At 48.4% G+C, this 23,030-nt stretch overlaps 1 protein-coding gene across 3 annotated transcripts; it reads left to right on the top strand.

Moving 5' to 3' along the window:
- The first annotated feature begins 6,313 nt into the window (after nt 1-6,313).
- Nucleotides 6,314-21,415, top strand: LOC144732794 (protein BTG1-like). Of its 3 annotated transcripts, none has more exons than XM_078614391.1 (4): nt 6,314-6,703; nt 8,444-8,522; nt 14,547-14,661; nt 19,066-21,415. In XM_078614391.1, exons 2-4 carry the CDS (start codon nt 8,490-8,492, stop codon nt 19,665-19,667), a joined length of 750 nt encoding a protein of 249 aa, XP_078470517.1. In that variant the 5' UTR covers nt 6,314-6,703; nt 8,444-8,489; the 3' UTR covers nt 19,668-21,415. The 3 variants fall into 3 exon arrangements, with proteins under 3 accessions (XP_078470517.1, XP_078470519.1, XP_078470518.1); XM_078614393.1 differs by having other exon boundaries at nt 6,315-6,703; nt 8,444-8,492; XM_078614392.1 differs by lacking the exon at nt 8,444-8,522 and having other exon boundaries at nt 6,318-6,703.
- Nucleotides 21,416-23,030: the final 1,615 nt, after the last annotated feature.

The raw sequence follows: 23,030 nt of genomic DNA, 5'->3' as shown, positions 1-23,030 counted from the left end.
GGGGGGGTGCGGGGGGGGGCAGCGGAGCTAGATTCGAGGGAGGAGGGGCGGGGGGTTGCTCGGATTTCCTAGCGCGGATACGCGATTCGCGCCCTGCTATTGGTCGGCGCGCTCGTCATGTGATGCAAGTCGGCCAATAGGCTGGCGGCTGCGCGCCCAAGCGATGTGGGAAATGTACGAGGGCCGCCTAACGGACTTTAGTGTCAAACAGCGGTGGCGGCTCTCGGCCCCCAATTCGTTGTTTTGGGATCGTGAATTGACCAAAGTTTGTTATTTAATCGCCACCGGCCGTAGATGTTGAGTCGACGGCGTAACGCCGTTGTCCCCCCTCATCGGTGACGCTTTCGCCGCCGACGAGACACCCGGCAGTGTTTACGAGGGCCGCCAGACGCGTTTGAAACCCATTTTGGGGGAGGAGAGTGGGGCTTGTGGCAGGGGCACGATGGGGGTGGTGGTGGTGATGGTGGTGGGGGTGGTGATGATGATGGGGGTGGTGATGGTGGGGGTGGTGATGATGGTGGTGGTGATGATGGGGGTGGTGGTGATGATGATGGTGGTGGTGATGATGATTATGGGGGTGGTGGTGGTGGTGATGATGATGGGGGTGGTGGTGGTGATGATGATGGTGGTGGTGATGATGATGGTGGTGGTGATGATGGTGGTGGTGATGATGATTATGGGGGTGATGGTGGTGATGGTGATGATGATGGGGGTGGTGGTGGTGATGATGATGGTGGTGGTGATGATGATGGTGGTGGTGGTGGTGATGATGGTGGTGGTGATGATGATTATGGGGGTGGTGGTGGTGGTGATGGTGATGATGATGGGGGTGGTGGTGGTGATGATGATGGTGGTGGTGATGATGATGGTGGTGGTGGTGGTGATGATGGTGGTGGTGATGATGATGGTGGTGGTTATGGGGGTGGTGGTGGTGATGATGATGGTTGTGGTGATGGTGGTGATGGTGGCGTTGTCTTCACTCTTTGTGTTTTGTTGTTGATTGTTCGGTGGCCGCACTAAAGGCCACTCAGGGCTATAACAATTACTCCGATTTCTAAGTGTTGTGGCTTGACTCTCCCAACACACAGGTGCGCTGTACTGGTGACGAATTGGCCACGTTCTGTTTGCGTGACAACCCTCACGAGTTGGCTGTGTCGGGTGGTGGCGGGTTTTAACGACACATTTATGCTGTAACATCGACGCCGAGAGATGCCGGTTGCATAGACGAACTGTGAATGTCCATGCGCCACCCCCCCCCCCCTCAACATTGTAATGGACGTAACCCGTTTCGTCAATGGTCGGATTTCCCAATTAACTCCATTCAAGCCCTCCACCCGAATAAAGGAATGAACCCGCCGACGCACATCGACAGCGACAGAGCCTCGGATCTTGCGCCCTGAGTTTACACCACGTGGCGGTGGTGGTTGCGGTGGCGATGATACCGATGATGGTGATGCTGGGTTCATTATCAGTTGTGTAATTACTGCGGGTTCGCGGTGATTGTTGGGTCGCGGAAATTAATTAACTGGGACGGTGGATAGGGGGGGGCAGGCGCAAATGCGGTGACAGCAGCGACATTTAATTAACTCACCCCTAATGCGATGGCTGGAACTGCTTCTCTTTGGAGAGGCGTGTGATGTTAGCTGCTATTGATGATGTTGCTACTCGCAACTGCTGCTCCAGGTTTGCTCCGAGATTTATTGAATTTCGAGTCCCGCCTGCGGTTGCCTTGGCAGGGCCAGAGCAAATGATTTCGCGGGCCTTATAGGGCCCACGGGCCAGACATTCCCCACCCCTGAATTATTCTAGAGGAACTGCACCGTCTTTATACGCCAACGAGGTCACTGAGGTCTTCGAATCGTCTTATTCTAAGTACTCTCGGGTCAACGCTCACGTCCTGGGGTGACCGGGCTTTTGCCACTGTGCGCCTCCCAGACTATGAGACGCTGCTTTTCCTTTGCTCATAAGACGATCAATGCCGTTCGGGTTACATCAGTGTGTCTTGAAAACCCGCGACTTTAAATTGGCCTTACCCACCCCAACCCACCCCAACCTAGTTCTGGCCGTTTACCCTGTGGTTCAGTTTTTTTCCTGCTTTCCATGCACGGCGCATTGGTATCTGTATCAGAATCGGAACCTTTATTTAGACTGCGGGAGGAATCCGATGAGCCATGAAGCTCTTTTTCACAGATGTCCAATACGGGCGGATCAACGACTTCCAACAGCAAACAATGCGAAAACAACCGATTAGGAGTGCAACATTGAGAAAATGGTAAGCAAGTCAATAAATATGAATAAGTAATACGTTGAAATGCGTCTCACGAATGCAAATTATTATTTCATTTCCAATGCAACTTCCAGTACCGATGGGATGATGATGACCGTGAAGATAATGACGTTGACATTGTGGCAACGGCTTGGGGGGGAAGCTTTGTTCCAGCCCTGGATTGGTCAAGGCCTTCACACATCCGTCAACCCCTTATCAGTGCCCTCCCTGATAACAGACCAATTCACACCTTAGTGGTCACCCCGTGCCCTTATAAATCTCAACGTTCATTCTACAAAGTCCCATCACAAGGAGAAACACAAACGAATAAAACATGTTTTTGCCCGTATTGAAACGGATGTACACCGTATGGACCTGAAAACTCAATTTCCCCGTGCAAGAATACGGGGAAAACCGTTTGGGTTTGCATGTATGCTATATTTATGTATCTCTATGGGTCTCTATGTATATCTATGAATCTCTATGTATCGCTGTGGCTCTCTATGGATCTATATGGGTCTCTGTCTATAATAATACCTGTCACCCCCTTATCGGTGCCTATCTTATTACAGACCGATTCAGACCTTATTGGTCACCCCGTGCCCTTATACATATCAACGTTCATCCTACAACGTCCCATCACAAGGGAGAAGCATTAACATACACAATGTTTTGCCCGTATTGAAACGACTGGACGCCGTATGGACCTGAAAACTCAATTTCCCTGTAAAAGAATACGGGGTAAACCGTCTGAGTTGACAACAACGCGATGTTGATGATGATTCTTTGCAATTAGGCTGAGCGACAGAGAGAGGAGCACATGGCTCAGGAAACCAAAATCACAGGTGGTCGTCGCATTGATTGACAATGAAGAAGAGTTAATCTGGACACATCGTGGCTGTACGAGAAGATTGAGTTTGAGTTCACTTGATTTAAATTTCGATTTAAAGCTTTCGTGACTGCAGGGATTCATCTTCTTGGTAAAGTCATGTAGAAGGGAAATAATAAAAATAAAACATAATAAAATAATTCTCACGACGTTTCGGCCACAACGCAAGCAGCCGTCCTCAGGTGAAGACCAGGTCTGTCGGGGAGACAGCGTCTTTTATTTCATCTTCTACGTGACTTTACCGAAAAAACCAAGACGATTCACTTGATTTGTTACACGGATGGTCTAGTTTAGTCAATTGTCGTGATGTGTGAGCATAGCAATAACACAAACGAAAGACCAAAAAACATCAATTCAGTATTGGCAGACGAAACTGTAACCGAGTTTTTATTTTTCCAGGTAAGGCCCACATTTGCACGTTTTACCACACGCGTATGTGCTTAATGCAGATTTGATGCCTTGCTATAGGTGTCCATTGGTGTTTTAACATCTTATCTCAACACCTGCATTCTTTAACAAGTAACCTTTCGCGACCAATATTATCCATAATAGAGCTTCTGCTGGCTGTCGCCTGATGATGCTAGCTGTAATTACTGGCGAAACGTCGTACTCGAATTGTAAATGTTGTGGATTTAATCCCCAACACACCGGTGTGCTGTACTAGTAACGAATTGGCACGTTATGTTTACGTGACAAGCCTTACTAATTGGCTGTGTCGGGTGGCGGCGGGTTTAACGACACATATTTACGCGATCTCACCCAAGAATCTCAATTTTGGACCTGTGTTCTTGCCGGAAAGGGGAAAAAGCCTTCTTTTATTTTCCATCAATTTGATACCGGCAGAACAAAAATAAGGTCCCATCACATTTTACTTGTTGAAGATCACCACAAGGACAGATTTGCAAGAAGAGTTCCGTGGCCACACCCTGATGGTGGTTGTCGCAAGATCACAAAGCTTGTGGTTGCTGTGTGTGTCGAAGGATAAGAAGGTGGAGTCGAGGGTGACCCAGAGGGAACTTGATGTGGTTGTAGAATTGGGCAACGGAGCCAGCGATGAATCTGCTGGAGGGAGGCGCTGACGTGGAAGAGAGAGGCTGCCTGCAGCAGGCGATCAGAAACGCCTTCGTATTTGGAATTGTTTCTGTGACATGAGAATTTGGTCCTGGGTCAATGGGGATTGTTTTATCAGCGCCGTTTGGTTAAAGTGGGGTTGGCCACAGCATGGACGGGTTGTGCTTTTTCTGTAGGATTTTATTTTTAGTTATGTGATGTTTAGATTTGTGTACAATTAATTTTAGGTGTATCTTGTAATTTTATTGTGTGTTGCGGTTGAACCCAAATAAAGAACCGAATGGCTCACGGGGTAAATCCTAATAAATGAACTGAACTGACATCACTAGCGATCACTGTAATCACTCGCCACTGATGTTAGTCTGGACTCGAACCCCGAGTGGAACGGCAGGCGGCGCTGTCGCTTGCACTTTTTTCCCCACGATATGTTCAATTATTCGACATTACATTTCCACGATACTGTATCACGATTACACGGCGATATTAGTCTGTTTAACTTTGCCAAAGAAAAAAAATGTATTTATTTTATTTAATTTTTTTAAATTAATTAATTTATACCTACCAAAGAGTATACATTTCAAAAAGAAAATAAATAAATTTTATTTTTTTACATTCATTTATTTTATTTAAAAAATAATTTAAATAATTTCTTTTATTTTAAGAGTAAATAAAATTTACTTATCTTATTTTTAACAATAAATTTAATTTAATATTTTTTTAACCTACGTGACTTCACCGAAAAAAACAAAGAGTATGGATCCTTGCAGTCACGAAAACTTCAAATCTAGAATTTGCCAATGTATTTCACATTATTGTCGCCTCGTGCTTGTGCGTTGCTGGATTTATCAAAGATTTGAATTAAAAGAACTGAACTGCAGTTCATTCGGCATAAGCCTGCTGCCGCCATGACGAGCTGAGTTGTTGATGCCGCTACTGACCATTGAATCAGAATATTTATTCATTTTAGAGAAATCCGATGAGCTACAAAGCGTTTTTTCACAGACGTTATGGCGTCATCAATGTACTGCAATCGAATCAAAATAAAACACTCAACAATTTCGCCAATAACACTGTGTGGCCTTACAAGGAAACAAAAGACGACGTTTCGCGCAATGCCCCTTCTTAGTGTTCTATGAAGGGCCATTGCCCGGGACGTTTGTTGAGTTTTGTGTGATTTGTGCTCCCATTGCCAACGCAGCAGCATTAAGTCGATGCGATTACTGTAATCGCTTCAAAAGAATCGATCAGCGCTATAATCGACATACTCCCAACAGAAAACAATGGAATACAATCGAATCCAAATAAAGTCTAAAAGAATCGAATCGAATCTGTGCCGGGCGGGAGGGTGACAAGTTGAGAGGGGGAGGGGGGGGTGCATAGCCGGAAGTCACGTGCTCAACTCCCGCGCGCGTCACCGCGTGTTGTGGTCATCCCGCCCTACGATTGGCCGGGCCTCCCCGGAGGCGACGTCACGCGGCTACCGCCCCCACATGAGGTGACGTCACGCGAACTTGACTGCCGGGGTGACCTCTCTCGACCACCGTCTCCACCGCGTGACGTCACGAGCCCTTTCCTCTCTGGATGACGTCACGCAGGAAACCGTCTCCACAGGCTGACTTGACGCGCGCTCTCACTGCGTAAAAGACCTCACGCGGCCCTTCTTCCCGTAGCAACGTCATACGGTCTCACTCTCGCGGGATGACGCCACGCGGACCCCTTATTCTCGGGAAGAAAAACGGCATACGGTCTTACTCCCGCGGGATGACATCACTCCCCCCTTTATTACTCGTGGAGATAACGTCATAAGGGCTTACTCCCGCAGTTTGACGTCACGCGCCCCAATATTCTTAGCTGTAAACGTCACGCGGGCCTACTCGTTCGGTGACGTCACGCGGTCCAGTTTTTCCTGTGGTAAACGTCACGCGGGCCGACTCGTGCGGTGACGTCACGCGGCCCCTTATTCTCGGCAGAAACGTTACGCGGGCCTACTCGTGCGGTGACGTCACGCGGCCCAGTTTTCCCTGTGGTCAACGTCACGCCCTTCCCCCCCCCCACCGATTGACGTCACGTCACCCGCCCCCTCCCCCCCGGGTTGTTGTTGTTGTTGTCAGTGGGAGGAGGAGGAGGGCTCTGAGCTCGCTGCCAAGGCGCGCTCTCTCTCATTCCTCGTCGCCTTCGCCATCGCTAAATATCCCCATTTTTAGTTTAACACAACCCTCTCATCGTGCATTTGCTTTTAATTTAACGAGATTGTTTTTTGGTGGGGAAAATAATTGGAATTGTTTTTAGAAGAAAAAAAAATATCTCGGGTATTTTTTTTCCGTGTCGATTACATTGATTTTTTTTTACATGTCAATTCGCTTGTGGGTGATTAGTAGCAGTTGTTGTTGTCGTCGTCCTCGTCCGGGGCTCGGTGTTTATCGCGGAGAATCGAGACGCGGACGCTGAGGCTGCCACCAAAGGAGTCCTCCATGAGAGTGAGTGGTGCTGGGGGGGGGTGGTGGTCTTTGTGTGCGCGGGCAATGATTGCCTGTGCCGTCGGGCTAAAGTGGTTGTTGTTGTTGTGGTGTTGTTGTTGTGGTGGTGTTGTGGTTGTGTTGTTGTGGTGTTGTGTGTGATGTCAAAGTGTGGTGTTGGTCTTTGTGTGCGCGGGCAATGATTGCCTGTGCCGTCGTGCTAAAGTGGTTGTTGTTGTGGTGGTTGTGGTGTTGTGTGTGATGTGTAATTGTGGTGTTGGTCTTTGTGTGCACGGGCAATGAATTCCAGTGGTTGTTGTTGCAGGTGTTGTTGTTGTGGTTGTTGTGTTGTGTGTGATGTGAAAGTGTGGTGTTGGTCTTTGTGTACACGGGCAATTATTGCTTGTGCCGTCGTGCTAAAGTGGTTGTTGTTGTGGTGGTGTTGTTGTGGTGTTGTGTGTGATGTGAAAGTGTGGTGTTGGTCATTGTATGTTAATGTGCTGTTGTGGTGTTGTGGTTGTGTGTGATGTGTAAGTGTGGTGTTGGTCATTGTATGTCAATATGCGCTGTTTTGTGTTGCTGTGCTATTGTGGTGTTGTTGTTGTGGTGTTGTGTGTGATGTGAAAGTGTGGTGTGTTGCTGTGCTATTGTGCGGTTTTTGTAGCGTGTCTTGTCCTATTGTGTCCGTGTGTTATTTTGGTTCATGAGTAAGGGTTAGATCGCGTTAAGTATAAATATTGTCGTTAACTCTCCACCACCCAACACAGCCAGTAAGGTTTGTCACGTCAACAAAACGCGACAATTAGTTTACTTCAGCCCAGCGGAGAGTAAATCCACAACATTTACAATATTTTGATTGTGTGGTGTTTTTGTGTGGTTTGTGTGGCGTTGGTTGTTGTTAGTGTGTTGGTTGTTGTGGTTGTTGTGCTATTGTGTGGCGTTGGTTGTTGTGCTATTGTGTGGCGTTGGTTGTTGTGCTATTGTGTGGCGTTGGTTGTTGTTAGTGTGTTGGTTGTTGTGGTTGTTGTGCTATTGTGTGGCGTTGGTTGTTGTTAGTATGTTGGTTGTTGTGGTTGTTGTGCTATTGTGTGGCGTCGGTTGTATATGTGCGTGGTTTGTGTATGCGCTGTTGTGTGGTGTAGGTTGTGTATATAATTCATAATAAGCCTACGTGTTAAACTGTATATATATAATACTTGTAGGTGCTAGCAGGCAACACCTATCCCAACATTCCGTGTAGGCTACATAGGGGAGCTTTGTCTTTGTGGTCGTGTGATGGTTATTGTGTTTTTGTATTTTTGTGTATCCCTTGATTGTTGTGTTTGGTGTGTCTTATATATGTGGGGTTGTTGTTGTGTTGCATTGTGTTGCTGCATGAGTTATTTACCTTCGCTCTTTGTGTCACGTCTGTTATCGTGTCTATCTTGTTCACGTTGTGTTGTTGGTCATTGTTTCGTGTTGTGTCTCGTGTATGTCTATTGTGCTTTATTGGCCAGTGTGCACTGATTTAAACTCCTATAACCACCACGGCGCCATAAACAAAGAGAATACGATGAGCACCATCACCCACCATCACCACAATCACCAACATCACCCATCAAGAGCAAACATCACCAACCATAACCCACCCATCAACATCACTTGCTTAAAAGCTCAACAAAATGCCCACCATATGTAATACGACTGCGAGCAACGCTCCCACCACCACCAGTTAGTTAGTTTCGTGACCACTCAAGCGGTGGTTGTGATTGTCGTGTGCAGGGGGGTTGTGGTCGCTTGCTGGGGCGTGGATGGACCTGGTCCCGCCATGGTAACGTGCGCACGTGCGGACAAAGGCGATGTAGGTGGGGGGGGGGACGTCTTTGCGATTGTAAACAAAATGGAGCGCGGAGTTTATTTTCATTATATATTTCTCAAGAGTAGTGTGGGTGGAGCGGTGGCGCAGTGATTAGTGCCCCCGTGTGTGCGTTCACGGCGTGTTGATAAACCCATCCCAACCTTCTCGGCTCACATGAGTGAGCCGAGAAGGTTGGCCCCCACTCTCCCCACTCCCTTCACCCTTGCACTGACCAGCGTGGTGAAGTATGGTCAAAAAAACTCCCACGCCTCTGATACAGCGTGGGTGGAGGGGTTTTTGTTGACTTTATCAAGCGGTGCAATGCACAACAGGGGGAGGGCTGTACAATGGCAAATTCTTCACTGGCTCTGAGATCAAGGCAGCTTTTGAGGAGGGTCCTGCTACTGCAAATGGCTCCGTGTGGTTTCAGAAAGCCCCGTCAGGCATCCAGGGGGGGGGGTGGTAAACAAAAAAACACTCAAATGTCCGCACAGATGGGGTTCACAATGCCCCGAACGGCGCCACTGCATGCCACCGATTGGCACGAGTCGGCTTACGTACGGTGCGATAGAAGTGCAACGAATGTAACGTTGTAAAATATTGCCCGACAAACCAATGTTTTTACCGTCTGAAAGTAGCTTGGCAAACAGCTATACAAGCAAGTTACGTGTGTGTATGTAGCGTCTACATTTGCGGATAATAATGGTGCTGGTGTACATTGCACATCAGAATCTTTATTGAAACTGGAGGGGGAATCCGATTCGCCATGAAGCTATTCTTGACATGTCCAGTATGGGACTGGGTTAGCAAGTTACAACATCAACAACAACAACAAGCAATATAAACAACACGATAGCAGTGCGAAACTAGAGAAAATGTGAGCAAGTCACGAAAAGCAAAGAAATGAGAAATAAAGTAGAAACGGTACAGTAAATACAATTCTGTGGGTCAGAAGGTGCAAGTGATGCAAGTGGAAGGAAATAGATAAAGAGGAAGGCAGAAGATGATGTGGGGGGGTGGGGTGGCGATGTGTTGCGGTCGGACATGGTGGTGGCCAGAGGAGTGGAAAGAGAGATGGGACAGGGACAGGGCTACGTGGATGAGGAGGTTGATAATGACGGTGGGAAACACTGCACGAGTGGGGCAAACGCGTGGAAGGAGGAGGATGAGTACAGTAAAAACAAAGTGCATGAGTACATTCTTTCCGATTTTTCAACACTAAAAATGCAAGCGAGAGCAAGGCCAGGAAAACGACAAGGCTTAGATCTCGATTTGAAGCTTTCGTGACTGCAGGGATTCATATTCTTGGTTCTTTCGGTAAAGTCACGTAGAAGGGAATTATAAAAATGAACAAAAATAAAACATAAAATAACACTAACAAGTCTTCTTGGTTCTTTCGGTAAAGTCACGTAGAAGGGAAATAATAAAATAATACAAATAAAACATAATAAAATAATTCTCACGACGTTTCGGCCACAACACAAGCAGCCGTCATCAGGTGAAAAACAGGTCATTCGGACGCTGTCTTTCCGACAGACCTGTTCTTCACCTGAGGACGGCTGCTTGCGTTGTGGCCGAAACGTCGTGAGAATTATTTTATTATGTTTTATTTTTTTATTATTTCCCTTCTACGTAAATTTACCAAAAGAACCAAGAAGATGAATCCCTGCAGTCACGAAAGCTTCAAATCGAAACACTAACAAGTCTTAGACTACACCAAGAATAACAACAACAACGATACCGCCCCTCAATAAAATTGCACGTTTAAAATGTCGCTCTCGGGACGCGATAAATGGAAGGAAGCGATGAAGGCCTTCACAGAGAACGCAAGGAGATCGGCGCCAAGAAAAGATGGTGGCGCACTTCTTTGAGCAAATTGGCACAAGACGAGAGGGACGTGGAGACAAATTACGAAATGTGCAGTGGACACCTACGGGGTTAATTCTAGATTTGAAGCTTTCGTGACTGCAAGGATTCATGCTCTTTGGTTTTTTTTTCTTTAGGTAAAGTCACGTGGGTAAAAAATAAAATGAATGAAAACAACTAAAATAAATCACGACGTTTCGGGCTCAACACAAGCGTCCGTCATTAGGTGGACAAGCATGGCCTGCTGCTGCTGATGCAAACGTCGGGATTTAATTTAGTTTTCATTTATTTTATTTTTTACCTACGTGACTTTACCGAAAAAACAAATAGTATGAATCTACGGGGTGGTATGCCCATGCATGGATCGTGATGATGTTGACATGGGTGAAGGATCAGAGTTGCTAAATCACGCGTTGAAACTATGGCTGTATACAGCACCAAATCTTGCTTCAGGATATATTTTTAAAGGAATATTTACAATGTTAATGGAGGGAAGCAAGCTTGTTCCAATAAGTTGATGCTGCAATGGCGAAGGCTTGGTCCTCACCCAACTCTTGTTCTAATCATGACGTCCGTGAGTAATTTTACCCAGGAAGTCAGAGAGTGAGTCTGTTTTAAAGAGAGTCTTGCCTTGAGTCATACCTTATCTCTAGAGTCCGTACACAAACATAATATGTGCTGCTAAGTTTACGTAACTTATTTAATAGTTTGAGGAAATTTCTAGGTAGCCGAATTGCACAATGTCATGGTCTGTACCAGTGGCATAGTCTATAACAGTGTCAAGGCCTCTAGTAGTGTTATAGTCTATAACAGTGTCAAGGCCTCTAGTAGTGTTATGGTCTATAGCAGTAACAAGACCTCTAGTAGTGTTATGGTCTATAACAGTAACAAGGTCTCTAGTAGTGTTATGGTCTATAACAGTGTCAAGGCCTCTAGTAGTGTTATGGTCTATAACAGTAACAAGACCTCTATTAGTGTTATGGTCTATAACAGTAACAAGGTCTCTAGTAGTGTTATGGTCTATAACAGTAACAAGGCCTCTAGTAGTGTTATGGTCTATAACAGTAACAAGGTCTCTAGTAGTGTTATGGTCTATAACAGTAACAAGGCCTCTAGTAGTGTTATGGTCTATAACAGTAACAAGGCCTCTAGTAGTGTTATGGTCTATAACAGTAACAAGGTCTCTAGTAGTGTTATGGTCTATAACAGTAACAAGACCTCTAGTAGTGTTATGGTCTATAACAGTAACAAGGTCTCTAGTAATGTTATGGTCTATAACAGTAACAAGGCCTCTAGTAGTGTTATGGTCTATAACAGTAACAAGGCCTCTAGTAGTGTTATGGTCTATAACAGTAACAAGGCCTCTAGTAGTGTTATGGTCTATAACAGTAACAAGGCCTCTAGTAGTGTTATGGTCTATAACAGTAACAAGGCCTCTAGTAGTGTTATGGTCTATAACAGTAACAAGGCCTCTAGTAGTGTTATGGTCTATAACAGTAACAAGGCCTCTCGTAGTGTTATGGTCTATAACAGTGTCAAGGCCTCTAGTGTTATGGTCTATAACAGTAACAAGGCCTCTAGTAGTGTTATGGTCTATAACAGTAACAAGGCCTCTAGTAGTGTTATGGTCTATAACAGTGTCAAGGCCTCTAGTGTTATGGTCTATAACAGTAACAAGGCCTCTAGTAGTGTTATGGTCTATAACAGTAACAAGGCCTCTAGTAGTGTTATGGTCTATAACAGTGACAAGGCCTCTAGTAGTGTTATGGTCTATAACAGTAACATGGCCTCTAGTAGTGTTATGGTCTATAACAGTAACAAGGCCTCTAGTAGTGTTATGGTCTATAACAGTAACAAGGCCTCTAGTAGTGTTATGGTCTATAACAGTAACAAGGCCTCTAGTAGTGTTATGGTCTATAACAGTAACAAGGCCTCTCGTAGTGTTATGGTCTATAACAGTGTCAAGGCCTCTAGTGTTATGGTCTATAACAGTAACAAGGCCTCTAGTAGTGTTATGGTCTATAACAGTAACAAGGCCTCTAGTAGTGTTATGGTCTATAACAGTGTCAAGGCCTCTAGTGTTATGGTCTATAACAGTAACAAGGCCTCTAGTAGTGTTATGGTCTATAACAGTAACAAGGCCTCTAGTAGTGTTATGGTCTATAACAGTGACAAGGCCTCTAGCAGTGTTATGGTCTATAACAGTAACAAGGCCTCTAGTAGTGTTATGGTCTATAACAGTGTCAAGGCCTCTAGTGTTATGGTCTATAACAGTAACAAGGCCTCTAGTAGTGTTATGGTCTATAACAGTGTTAAGGCCTCTAGTGTTATGGTCTATAACAGTAACAAGGCCTCTAGTAGTGTTATGGTCTATAACAGTGACAAGGCCTCTAGTAGTGTTATGGTCTATAACAGTAACAAGGCCTCTAGTAGTGTTATGGGCTATAACAGTGACAAGGCCTCTAGTAGTGTTATGGTCTATAACAGTAACAAGGCCTCTAGTAGTGTTATGGTCTATAACAGTAACAAGGCCTCTAGTAGTGTTATGGTCTATAACAGTAACAAGGCCTCTAGTAGTGTTATGGTCTATAACAGTGACAAGGCCTCTAGTAGTGTTATGGGCTATAACAGTGACAAGGCCTCTAGTAGTGTTGTGGTCTATAACAGTGTCATGGTCTCTAGTAGTGACATGATCTGGAGATGTGACATGGTCGATAGCAGCGACGTGGTCTATAAAATGCACAGCACAAAATGATCAGTCGCTTCATGGAGTATATAGGAAGACCATAAATAAGCAGACTACGTCGCCTTCACATATCGGCCCCTCCCCGTAAGAATATTTATATATTTTTTAACACATCCCATCAATCACGGCATTCTGGGAGGGCATCATTTCAACATTTGTTCAACACGAGCAAAGTGAACCGGTTTGACATTCAATGTCTAATCAGCAGAGGCGAGGTTTGCTTAAGCAAATTGCCATGTTATGGTTTTATAGTGGTGTCATGGTGTACATGGGTGTTATTGTATGTCATTGAATTATTTTGTGTAGTGGGGTGTGGTGGTACCATTGTGTGTTGTGGTTTTATGGGGTGCGGTGGTGTTATTGTGTGTGGTGGTATTGTGTGGTGGTGTTATGTTGTGTGGTGGTGCTATGGTGTAATGTTGTGGTATGTGGTGGTGTAATGCTGTATTTGTTGTGGGGTGTGGTGGTGTGATTGTGTGTGGTGGTGTTCTGGGGTTGTGTTATGTCGTGTAGTAATGTGTGGTGGTGCTATGGTGTATTGTTGTGGTATGTGGTGGTGTTGGGGTGTATTTATTGTGGGGTGTGGTGTGGTATGGTGGTGGTATCACCACCGCCGGTCTATAGTGCAGGACAATAGTCCCGCGGTTCGCCTCTTTAAGTGCCCCTAGTCAGCTGTCTTTATTATATCTTTGCAAATATGTGACTGCACTCACACAAAGACAGGGGAGGTGGGTGTGTGTGTGTGTGGTAGGGGGGTGGAGGAGGAGACATGAAGGTATCCACGCTGAGGCCCACCACCCACCCATCTCAGAAGAGAGAGAGACAGCCCTGCCCCCCCTCCCGCTTCACCCCCTCCCCAACAGCACTTGACCTATGGCTGCGGGCACTGGCAGCTGGTAGGGGTCTTTGTGTCGGTACAGTGGCGTGTTTGTGTATGAATGTGTCTTTGTGTATCGGCGTGCGCGTGCACATATTGTAGCAGTACAGCAGGCTGCGCTGCGAACCCGGCGACCCGAGTTCGATTCCCGCTCACGGCCAACACCGGTGACGATCATCTGAGCCGGTTCTGGGACTCCCCTAGGTCGGCTCGGCCTGTAGTGTATAAACATCGCCGCCGGAGAGACAAAAGCGGCCGGGCGCGGTTCTGGCCACACCATGTCTTGTGCGCTGTGGTGGCCTTAATAGCTACTCGCTAGCGACATGAACGGGAATGAATCTCAGGTCGTGCAATGTGCTAACCTCTTCACCACACGAGTGCGTGTTCACATGCGTGCGTACACATGCCTGTGTTGACATGAGTGCGTACACGTGTCTGTGTGTTGACATGCGTGCGTACACGTGCCTGTGTGTTGACATGCGTGCGTACACGTGCCTGTGTGTTGACAAGCGTGTTGTGTACGTGCCCGCGTGTGCAGATGAAGTCCGAGATTGGCAGTGCGGTGGAGTTCATCGCGGGTTTGCTCAAGTCAGCTGGCTGCTCCCACTCGCAGGTCGCGACCTTCATTACATCACTGGAGTCGCTGCTGGCAGGTACGTGCGCTCTGGGGGTGTGGGCGGTGTGAGCGGTGTGGATTGTATTGGTGGTGTTGGTGTTGCAGGCAGTGTTATAGTACAGATGATAGAGGCTGTGCAGGTGGGGTTGGTGATACCGATTGTGTAGAGGGACGGGACTGGAGAAGAAGGCCTAGAAGGGTGGACAAGGAAAGGATGATAGATAGGCGAGTGGGAGGAAGGGTGGACAACACCACTTGTTCGTGTCCACCACAATCCAGTGGTCCTGCAGAATAAAAACCCAGATTTTGGCATCATAGCACGAGTCAGACATTTGAGACATTGACTGATCCCACGAATATCATCATCAGGCAAGGCTCGTTCACCCCTCTGGTTGTAGTTCCGTCGTTCACCACCGCCACGGGCCCTCATCCCTCGTGAGGCTCGACCGTAGTTTATTTATCCACGAAGGCTTCGCCGCATCTCAAAGAATATTTTTTCAGTAGCGTCCCGCATAACCATGTTTGGCCGCCTGCTTTCGAGTTGAGTATTTTTACACCGCAGAAGCCGGGGAAAACCCTCCACGCATGTGAGGGGATAACAAAGGGACTCGCGTATCGGCTCGTTGTGCTGCCCATCTCCCGGCCACAAACCCAGAGCTCGGCGAGTTTGGGAGTTTTCACGCAAACTCTGCTTGGTGCACCAACCTTTGCCTCCACAGTGCTGGGGCATTGCAGGCACGCACAGCCTCCACGCTCACTGTAGCCAAGCAGTAAATGTCGGCGTGATGAGCGGGGTCACCCAGGTGTGTCGTGCAGAACACCTGGTGGAGCTCAGTGGGACGGGCCTTTGGCTCTCCTTGTCGATGTTCCCTTCGTGCCGCACGCGCCTGCAACTCGTTTTGTTTATTGCAATATTTCACCGGGAATTCCCTCGCGATGTTGACCCCTTGTTAGGGGTGCTGATAGACACACGGCAAACACGCACTGACACGTGTACACACATTCTCCATCCATAAACTCGTCGCACTTTGAACGCTCTGAGTTCTAAGAGCAATTAGTCCACCACGCGTCACAGTAAATTTATTTTCTTCAGCCCTGATTCATGCTCGTGCCGTTATATTTTTATTTTGTGCTGTAACGCAGTTGCTTCCGACGCGATTTATGCTGGCTCAATCGGTGCACGCTGCTTTTAGTCGATTAGCTTCAGGTCACGCTGGTGACCCACCCTGGGTCGCCACCTTGTCAATGCCGCCGCGTGGTTGCGGTTTTTATTTGTATTTGTTATTTTATAAAACGGCGGCGTCCTCGTTCGTGCAAACTTGCATCGCGCAAGCCGCCGAACAGCCCACAGACGAGCCGGGAGGACGCAGCGTGGCGGTGCGCTGACGCCAACATTTTCCGAAGCTCCACAGTCCTCTCCATATGTAAGATGACAGACCAATTCTAGATTTGAAGCTTTCGTGACTGCAAGTATTCATACTCTTAGTTCTTTCGGTAAAGTCACGTCATCAGGTGGGACGGTCCCACCTGATGACGGAGACTTGTGTTGTCTCCGAAACGTCGTGATTTTATTGTTTCATTTTTATTCATTTTTATTTCATTTTTTACCTACGTGACTTTACCGAAAGAACTAAGAGTATGACAGACCAAACCCGGACATATTTCCCAAGGCGGCCGAGGCCTAATCACTCTCATAGCGTTTCAACACAGCAATACCGTTAACAGATCCAGGCCAAATTCAATCCCTGCCGGCCCGCACGCAGATGCAGACTGTCTGTGTGTGAAAACCGGGCAGGTGGTTAGATACCCCTAGAGGCAGATGACGACTCGTTGTCGTTTCCTGGTTTACACAACGTCAACTTGACCCTGATGGAGGAATAATGTGAACTGGTTCTCACCGGGTTCCTGACTTCATGAATCTCGGTGGTATTGAATGGACGGCGTGACACCGCACCTCACCGCGCTCTCTCGCTTTCACGAGTGGTAATAATTAACATCAGTGTCGTAGAGGTTTGTAGAGGTTTGCAATGCCCGTGTGTTACACATGTGTCCGTCGGCACGTGCGTATGGGGTTGTTCCATCCCAAGGGAGGCTGCAGGTGAAATATTGTAATGAATAAGTCATTCATAACATCGTAATAGTAAAAATAGATGTTCATGACAATATTTAAAACCAGTCCCTCCATCAAATATAACACATTCCTGCGGAGGGAGCTGGTAGGAACGTTGGGTTGCTCGGTCAATGGCCAGGGTCAACGGCGGCGTGGTGTATTCCGCAAATATGGCCGACTGTGAGGGCGGGCACAAGCCGGCGTGAGTAGGTTAAACATTGAGTTTTATAAGGGCACCACGGGGTGACCAGCCCCTCCCCACCCAGCCCCACCCCTCCCACCCCCCACCCAGCCCCACCCTCCCCACCCAGCCCCTACCCAGCCTCACCCTCCCCACCCAGCCCCTCCCCAACCTCCCCTCTCCACCCAGCCCCACCCATCCCATTTTTTGATGCACGATGGACGGACACGATAATCCCCTGTGGGCTGGTGTAACCAGGAGGTTCCTACCAGTATAAGTAATTTACATATCCCATCAGCGACACGGCCTAGGAGTGCATCATTCCAGACGCACAGGTTCAACACGAGCAAATTCTCAATCGGCTTTGATATTTGCCGTCTCATCAGTAGTCAGGCCCGCTTGAACTAATGCTGGTGAACAGATGTTTATCGGCGAGGACACTCTGTTTGACATGGGTCCTAGTTGGTGACACAAAGCTGTGCAACACGGCATAATCATTAGCATCGTTGTGGAGAATGCGAGTTGTGTTGTTCATGCATTTCAAACGGCTGTCTCAATTGGTTACAGAATCCTTTTTCAACTTTTTATTTTACCAGTTAAGGCCCAATGAGCTTACATAGCTCTTTTTCAGAAGCGACCTGGCCTTCACAAATGATAGCTCAACGAATTGGCTTATCACTTGGAAATTGATAGCAGCCAAATACTCTAAAACGCATGTTTGACTCTAAATGTGGAGGGAAAAACTGTAGGACCCGGAGAAAAATCCACACGACCACGGGGAGAACATGCAAACTCGAAATTCGCAGGCATCGGGGTCGAGATCGAACCCACGACCTCTTGTATACCAGGCGAGGTAGTTAACATCTCTTGCAAATCACTCGCTTGGGATTACACACAGCAGCAATCATCACCCCCTGACTTGAAAGCTCGGCAGGTCCCTCCTAGAAAGAGAGACTCCAGCGGGGCTTTCCGTTGTAAAAACGTTCGAGAGTAATAATAATAATGATGAGCAGATGTCAGGTGAGATTGACACGGTGCCAAAACATCTTGAATGCACCGTGGCAGCTGTGGTGGTGGCGGCGGTAGCGGCGGTGGCGGCGGTGGCGGCTTGGCGTTGCGCCCGGGCGTTGGTGAACAACTTTTGCCCCAAAAATTCCACGGAAGGCAACATTTGGCAGTGCAGAAGAACGTCGCATATCCGACCGCGTCATATCCGCCCTGACCGATTACCCGCCGCCCACACCCATCCAGTGCATGTGGATCTACGGCGCAAACCGCCATTTGCTGTTCCCAGGCCCAACTTGGTCACGACTGCGGTTGTTTGACACACATCTTCGTCTGTTTACTTGTTAGCACTGGAATTGCCCTATATCTGTTGAATGTTTAATGTTTCTGTAACTTAACCTTCTGTGATCGGTCTAAAAATAATCTGGCCAAGCCGACTTGCGCTGCAGGGAATTTTTACATTTAGCTTTTTACATAGCATTGATTTATGTTTGCAGTGTTGAAGATTGCTTCTGTGATAGTTATTTTAGTTCAGATTTTCTGCTTGCTTCATTGCTGAACTTTATTTTTGGTACATTCGCCCACTTGTCCAGCACACTTGAGCGTTTTTCCCCATGCGTCACCGATTTCGATGACGGTGTAATTATTGCTATTATGTTCTATCAGTGTTCACCTATCTGACCTTTACACACATCTCTAGAATGGGGATGAGTTTCAGGTTTTATCCGTGTCCGTGAACAGCGTGGAAATGACATAGTACGTAATGTCATCTTCAGAATAATACAAAACTAATGGGTTCTTTCAGATTGTCCGATATTTCGTATCTCGTCCACATGTTCAGATATTTCTTTTGAATGTTAAAATCTGGGACAGCCCATGCAGTAAGATAGACAAACACATACATCCATTTGCAGTTTCTTTTTCATTTTTATGAATTCACTTCTGTGAAATGCCTTAAGGTGATATTTTCCCCAACGGCGCTCTGCAGGATAATGATTGATATAGACAGGGTCCTGTACAGTTAGAGACACGTAGACCGCCAGGACCACAACGAGACACACAACCGGAGGGGCCCCGTGGACTTGTGCGATCCCTGTCTAAGCGTCCGTGGCGATGTGTGCACCCCCCTCCCACTCTCCTTTCAGAGCACTACCAGCAGCACTGGTTCCCCGAGCGCCCGTGCAAGGGCTCGGCCTACCGCTGCATCCGCATCAACCACAAGATGGACCCCCTGGTGAGCCGCGCGGCGCTCTCCATCGGCCTGAGCGCCCCCAGCCTCTTCCGGCTGCTGCCGCGGGAGCTCACGCTCTGGGTCGACCCCTACGAGGTCTCCTACCGCATCGGCGAGGACGGCTCCATCTGCGTCCTCTACGACGGCCGCGCCGCCACGACCGCCGGCGCCCCGTCGGAAGGGACGTCGGCGCCGCCGTACAAGGGCCCGACGAAGGCTCGCGGGGTGAAGGGCGTGCCCGGCACGCAGGCTCGGTGCGCCGCGGCGTCGGCAAAATCGGCCGGCTCGACACGGGCGGCCGGCGCGGGCGGTGGCGGCGGCGGGGGCTCCGGAGCGGGAGTGGGAGCGGGAGTGGCGGCTTCTACGCGGCAGGCGGCCCGTGGCGGTCACCCTCCCACCAAGTGCAAGGAGGAGGTGGCGGCGGCGGCGTCGGCGGGGTCGGCGTCGCACCAGCAGAGGCCGGTGCACCTGCGCGGGGCGGAGCACTTTGTGAACGTCATGGCGGTGTACAGCTAGCCGCCGCCGCCATCGCTCGCCGGCCGCGCCGCGCGCGCCGCACCGCACTGTAGATTTGTTTGTTTTTGGTAGACGGCTCGTGCGAGCCGGTAGCCTAGAGGCATTTGTCTTTTGTTGGGGGGGGAGGGGGGGGGGTGTCGGGGTTGGTCATCGGAAATAAAGGATTTGTCATAAAAGTACATTTGAAAGGGACGGGGAGATTTCTGACAATTTTACACGTTTAGTGTTTTGTTGTTCTTGTTGTTGTTGTTGTTGAGGGAACTCTGCGTCAGCGGGGGAGAGCGATCTTTGGTCGGCGAGGTTTCCGTGAGGGCAGAATGGAAGTTTGTGCCGCTGTGAGAATTGCCGCGACGATTGTTTATGGCTCGCCAAGTCCCGGCGACGAGCTTTGCTCGGCCGCCTCGTTTCTTGCGCAGAACCTCGGCTAGCGCCACGCTACGGCCGCCCCCGTCGACTCGATGTCAGGAATCCACCCCCACAATGTAATTCGTAAGCTCTACAGTCACCTCGCTCGCAGGTCTCCCTCACGACGTTTCGGACATCGTTAGCTCTTGTTGAATGTCATCGTCGTCGGCATCGGCCGTGGTCGGTCCAATGCCGGACGATCGCTTCCCCAAGCCACCGCTGCCGCTCGCGGTCGTGCAGAGTAACGACGCAGCCCCCGGCAGCCCCGGGCCTACGCGGGTCTGGCCGCAGGTCTCTCACCACCGGCGACATTCGTCAGTTCGGCGTCACCGTTTCTATTTCGGCACAAACTTGTTAGGTCCTGTCGTCGATCTTCGTAGACTCATTAGAAACTCTCGAGTCTGTGAGTGCACGTCGTCGTCGTTGATCTGTTCGCTCTTTCCAACTGGTGGCAGAGTCCCCGGGCCAGACGTTTGTTTTCGTTGTTGAAGGAGAGTCGGTGAAAAAGATTTGCATCATCATCATTATTGTTGTTGTTTTGGCAGCTACTTTTGGTGTTTTCTCTGTCGAGTGTCTGTCGCGGCACCGCGTCACAAATGATCACCGAGAAAGCTGTTTAACGAGACGAGAAAATGATACGTGCATTTATTTTAAAGGAGTGACAAAGAAAAGGAGACGCTGCCGTTCACGGTGAGACGGTTTTTCCGTTTTCCGGCGGGGGGTGGGTGGGTAGGCGGGGGGGGGGGGCGCCGGTTCCATCTCCTGGCGTGGCAGTCGAAGCAATGGGGGGCAAAGTTTCTCAAATCCACTTTTCCACCCACTGTCCGCCCGGCGGTGTTAATCGCTTCGCGGCGGTCGATGCGGCGGGGTAAAGTGTGGCCTCTCCCACCTCTTCCAAGGCGTCTGTCTCGGCGTGCAAGAGTCTGCCCAAATTAACCCCCAAGGGGGCCCTCTCGAGATTCCTCGAGCGGGGCGGGGGGAGGCTCTTCCACCAGCAGTGGGGCGAGCGAATACGTTGCAGGGATGCACCTTTTAGCCAGGGGGAACGATTGGCAGAATTTGAGCGTTGGCACTCGGCAACAAGAAAAGTTTTCGAGCCTTAAAAAAAAATTGTAACAACGAAAAAGACTGCCTAACGCGGGGAGGGGCGGGTAGGTTTTAGCAGAGTGAAAAAGTTCCTGTTGAATTTGTATTCGGTCACAAGCTCTTAAGCGTAACGTACAAGCGAGAGTAAGTGTTGTATAGATGAATTAAGTTTGACTTTTGATGAGATTTCTATTTTAAAAAGAAAAACACGAGAACACTTTGCGCTTTATACTGTAATAAAATTGTGACACTTAAAACCTCGCGCGTTGCTGCTGCTGCGGCGGTTTCCTTCACTACCTCACGGTGCGTTCAGCCGCGTGGAGGAGCTCGGATGAATACCCTCGCATCACGCATCAACGAATACGGTGACTTGCGGAGAGCCCAGGTCAGAGGTCGCAACCGGGTACCCGATACCTGTACCCTACCCGATACCCGGCTACCCGTACCCAGCTGGGTACGGGTACGGGTACCCGTTTGCGACCCTGGTGCGGCCGGGTACGGGTAGGCCGTGAGTCACTGGTGAGTCGCTGTTTGTCACCCATTTCCCAACGTCTTGTCTCTTCTCACAATTCAAGTTCCTAGAATCAACCCACCTGCGCCTGCAACATGGCTTCATCCCAGAGGTCGCAATCGGGTACCCGTACCCTACCCGATACCCGGCCAGGTACGGGTAGCCGGGTATCGGGTACGGGTAGGGTACGGGTACCCGTTTGCGACCCTGGTGCGGCCGGGTACGGGTACGGAATCAAAACACGTTTGCGACCATTGCCCAGGTCACCGTCGTCGGCTGTGTTCAATCCACTGCTGTAAGAAAGCCTCCCCAACCCACTGCTACCTCCCACGATCCTGCTATGTCAAAATCCACCCAGCACCCGTGCACGAGCTATTTATTAACATTGTTATAAACTTTAACTACTTAAAACTAAACTTTGTTTTACGAGGCAAGGCTGTCTGAGCTGTATGGCTATTTTTCAGAAGCGACCTGGCCACGTGATATCTCAACAAAGTGGCTCTCGTGTGGACATTTATAGCAGACAAATATTCGTGTTTCTAAGATGCGGCGGGAAAAACCGAAGAACCTGGAGAAAAATGGACGTGTCTACGGGGAGAACATGGCAAACTCCAAATATACAGGCGTCGGGGTCGGGATTGTACCCACCTGCACACCAGGCCAGGGAGTTAACAGATTTGAAGCTTTCGTGACTGCAAGGATTCATACTCTTAGGTTTTTCGGTAAAGTCGCGTAGAGAAAAAAAGAAAACAAAAATTAATGAAATTTAGTTATTTTTCATTTATTATTATTTTATTATTATTTTTACCTATGTGACTTTACCGAAAAGACCTAAGAGTACGAGGGAGTTAACATTTCGCCACAGCAGTGTCCCATCTAATCCCAACGCAAACTTGTGCTTGCAGTCTCGCGAGAACTGAGCTCTTGTTAACACCCGGTGATGCCGGTTGTAATCTCGAGCGAAACGTCGGAACAAAATTGTCAGAAGCGTAGCTCTTCAACAAACTGGTTGGTTCCAAAAACGAAGCAGTTGCCATATTTGCCCACGTGGCAACTTTTATTGAATTCGCTGCCAGGTGGTGGTTATTGTAACAAACAAAAAACGCCATTGGAACCTGATTTGCCAGTAGCAAAATATGATAATTGGTTTTTTACCCTTTTATCTGGCAACAAAACTGACACCTTTTTTACAAGGAGTCATGTTTGCATTAACCACAATACCTGCAGTCGGAATGCAAACAAAAAACATAACTCTGATAATGTATGCATTGTCCTTGAAGTTGATTGGTCCACACCCGAGACAGCTTTCCTTAGAGCCTAGTCTCATGTTGTTGGGCCAGATGACGCCAAAAGGCGCACAA

This window comes from Lampetra planeri, chromosome 44 (genome assembly GCF_965212315.1).
Source record: "Lampetra planeri chromosome 44, kcLamPlan1.2.h2, whole genome shotgun sequence".
Lineage (NCBI taxonomy): Eukaryota > Metazoa > Chordata > Hyperoartia > Petromyzontiformes > Petromyzontidae > Lampetra > Lampetra planeri.
Note: the sequence above shows the minus strand (reverse complement) of the source record. Positions and strands in the feature narration are given on the sequence as shown.

What these genes read in the sequence shown, in the direction of transcription:
- LOC144732794 (XM_078614391.1), top strand. Translation starts at nt 8,490, where the DNA reads ATGGTAACGTGCGCACGTGCGGACAAAGGCGAT. An exon ending in CACGTGCGGACAAAGGCGAT is followed by an intron (nt 8,523 to 14,546) that starts GTAGGTGGGGGG and finishes CCGCGTGTGCAG; the next exon opens with ATGAAGTCCGAGATTGGCAG. An exon ending in ACTGGAGTCGCTGCTGGCAG is followed by an intron (nt 14,662 to 19,065) that starts GTACGTGCGCTC and finishes CTCTCCTTTCAG; the next exon opens with AGCACTACCAGCAGCACTGG.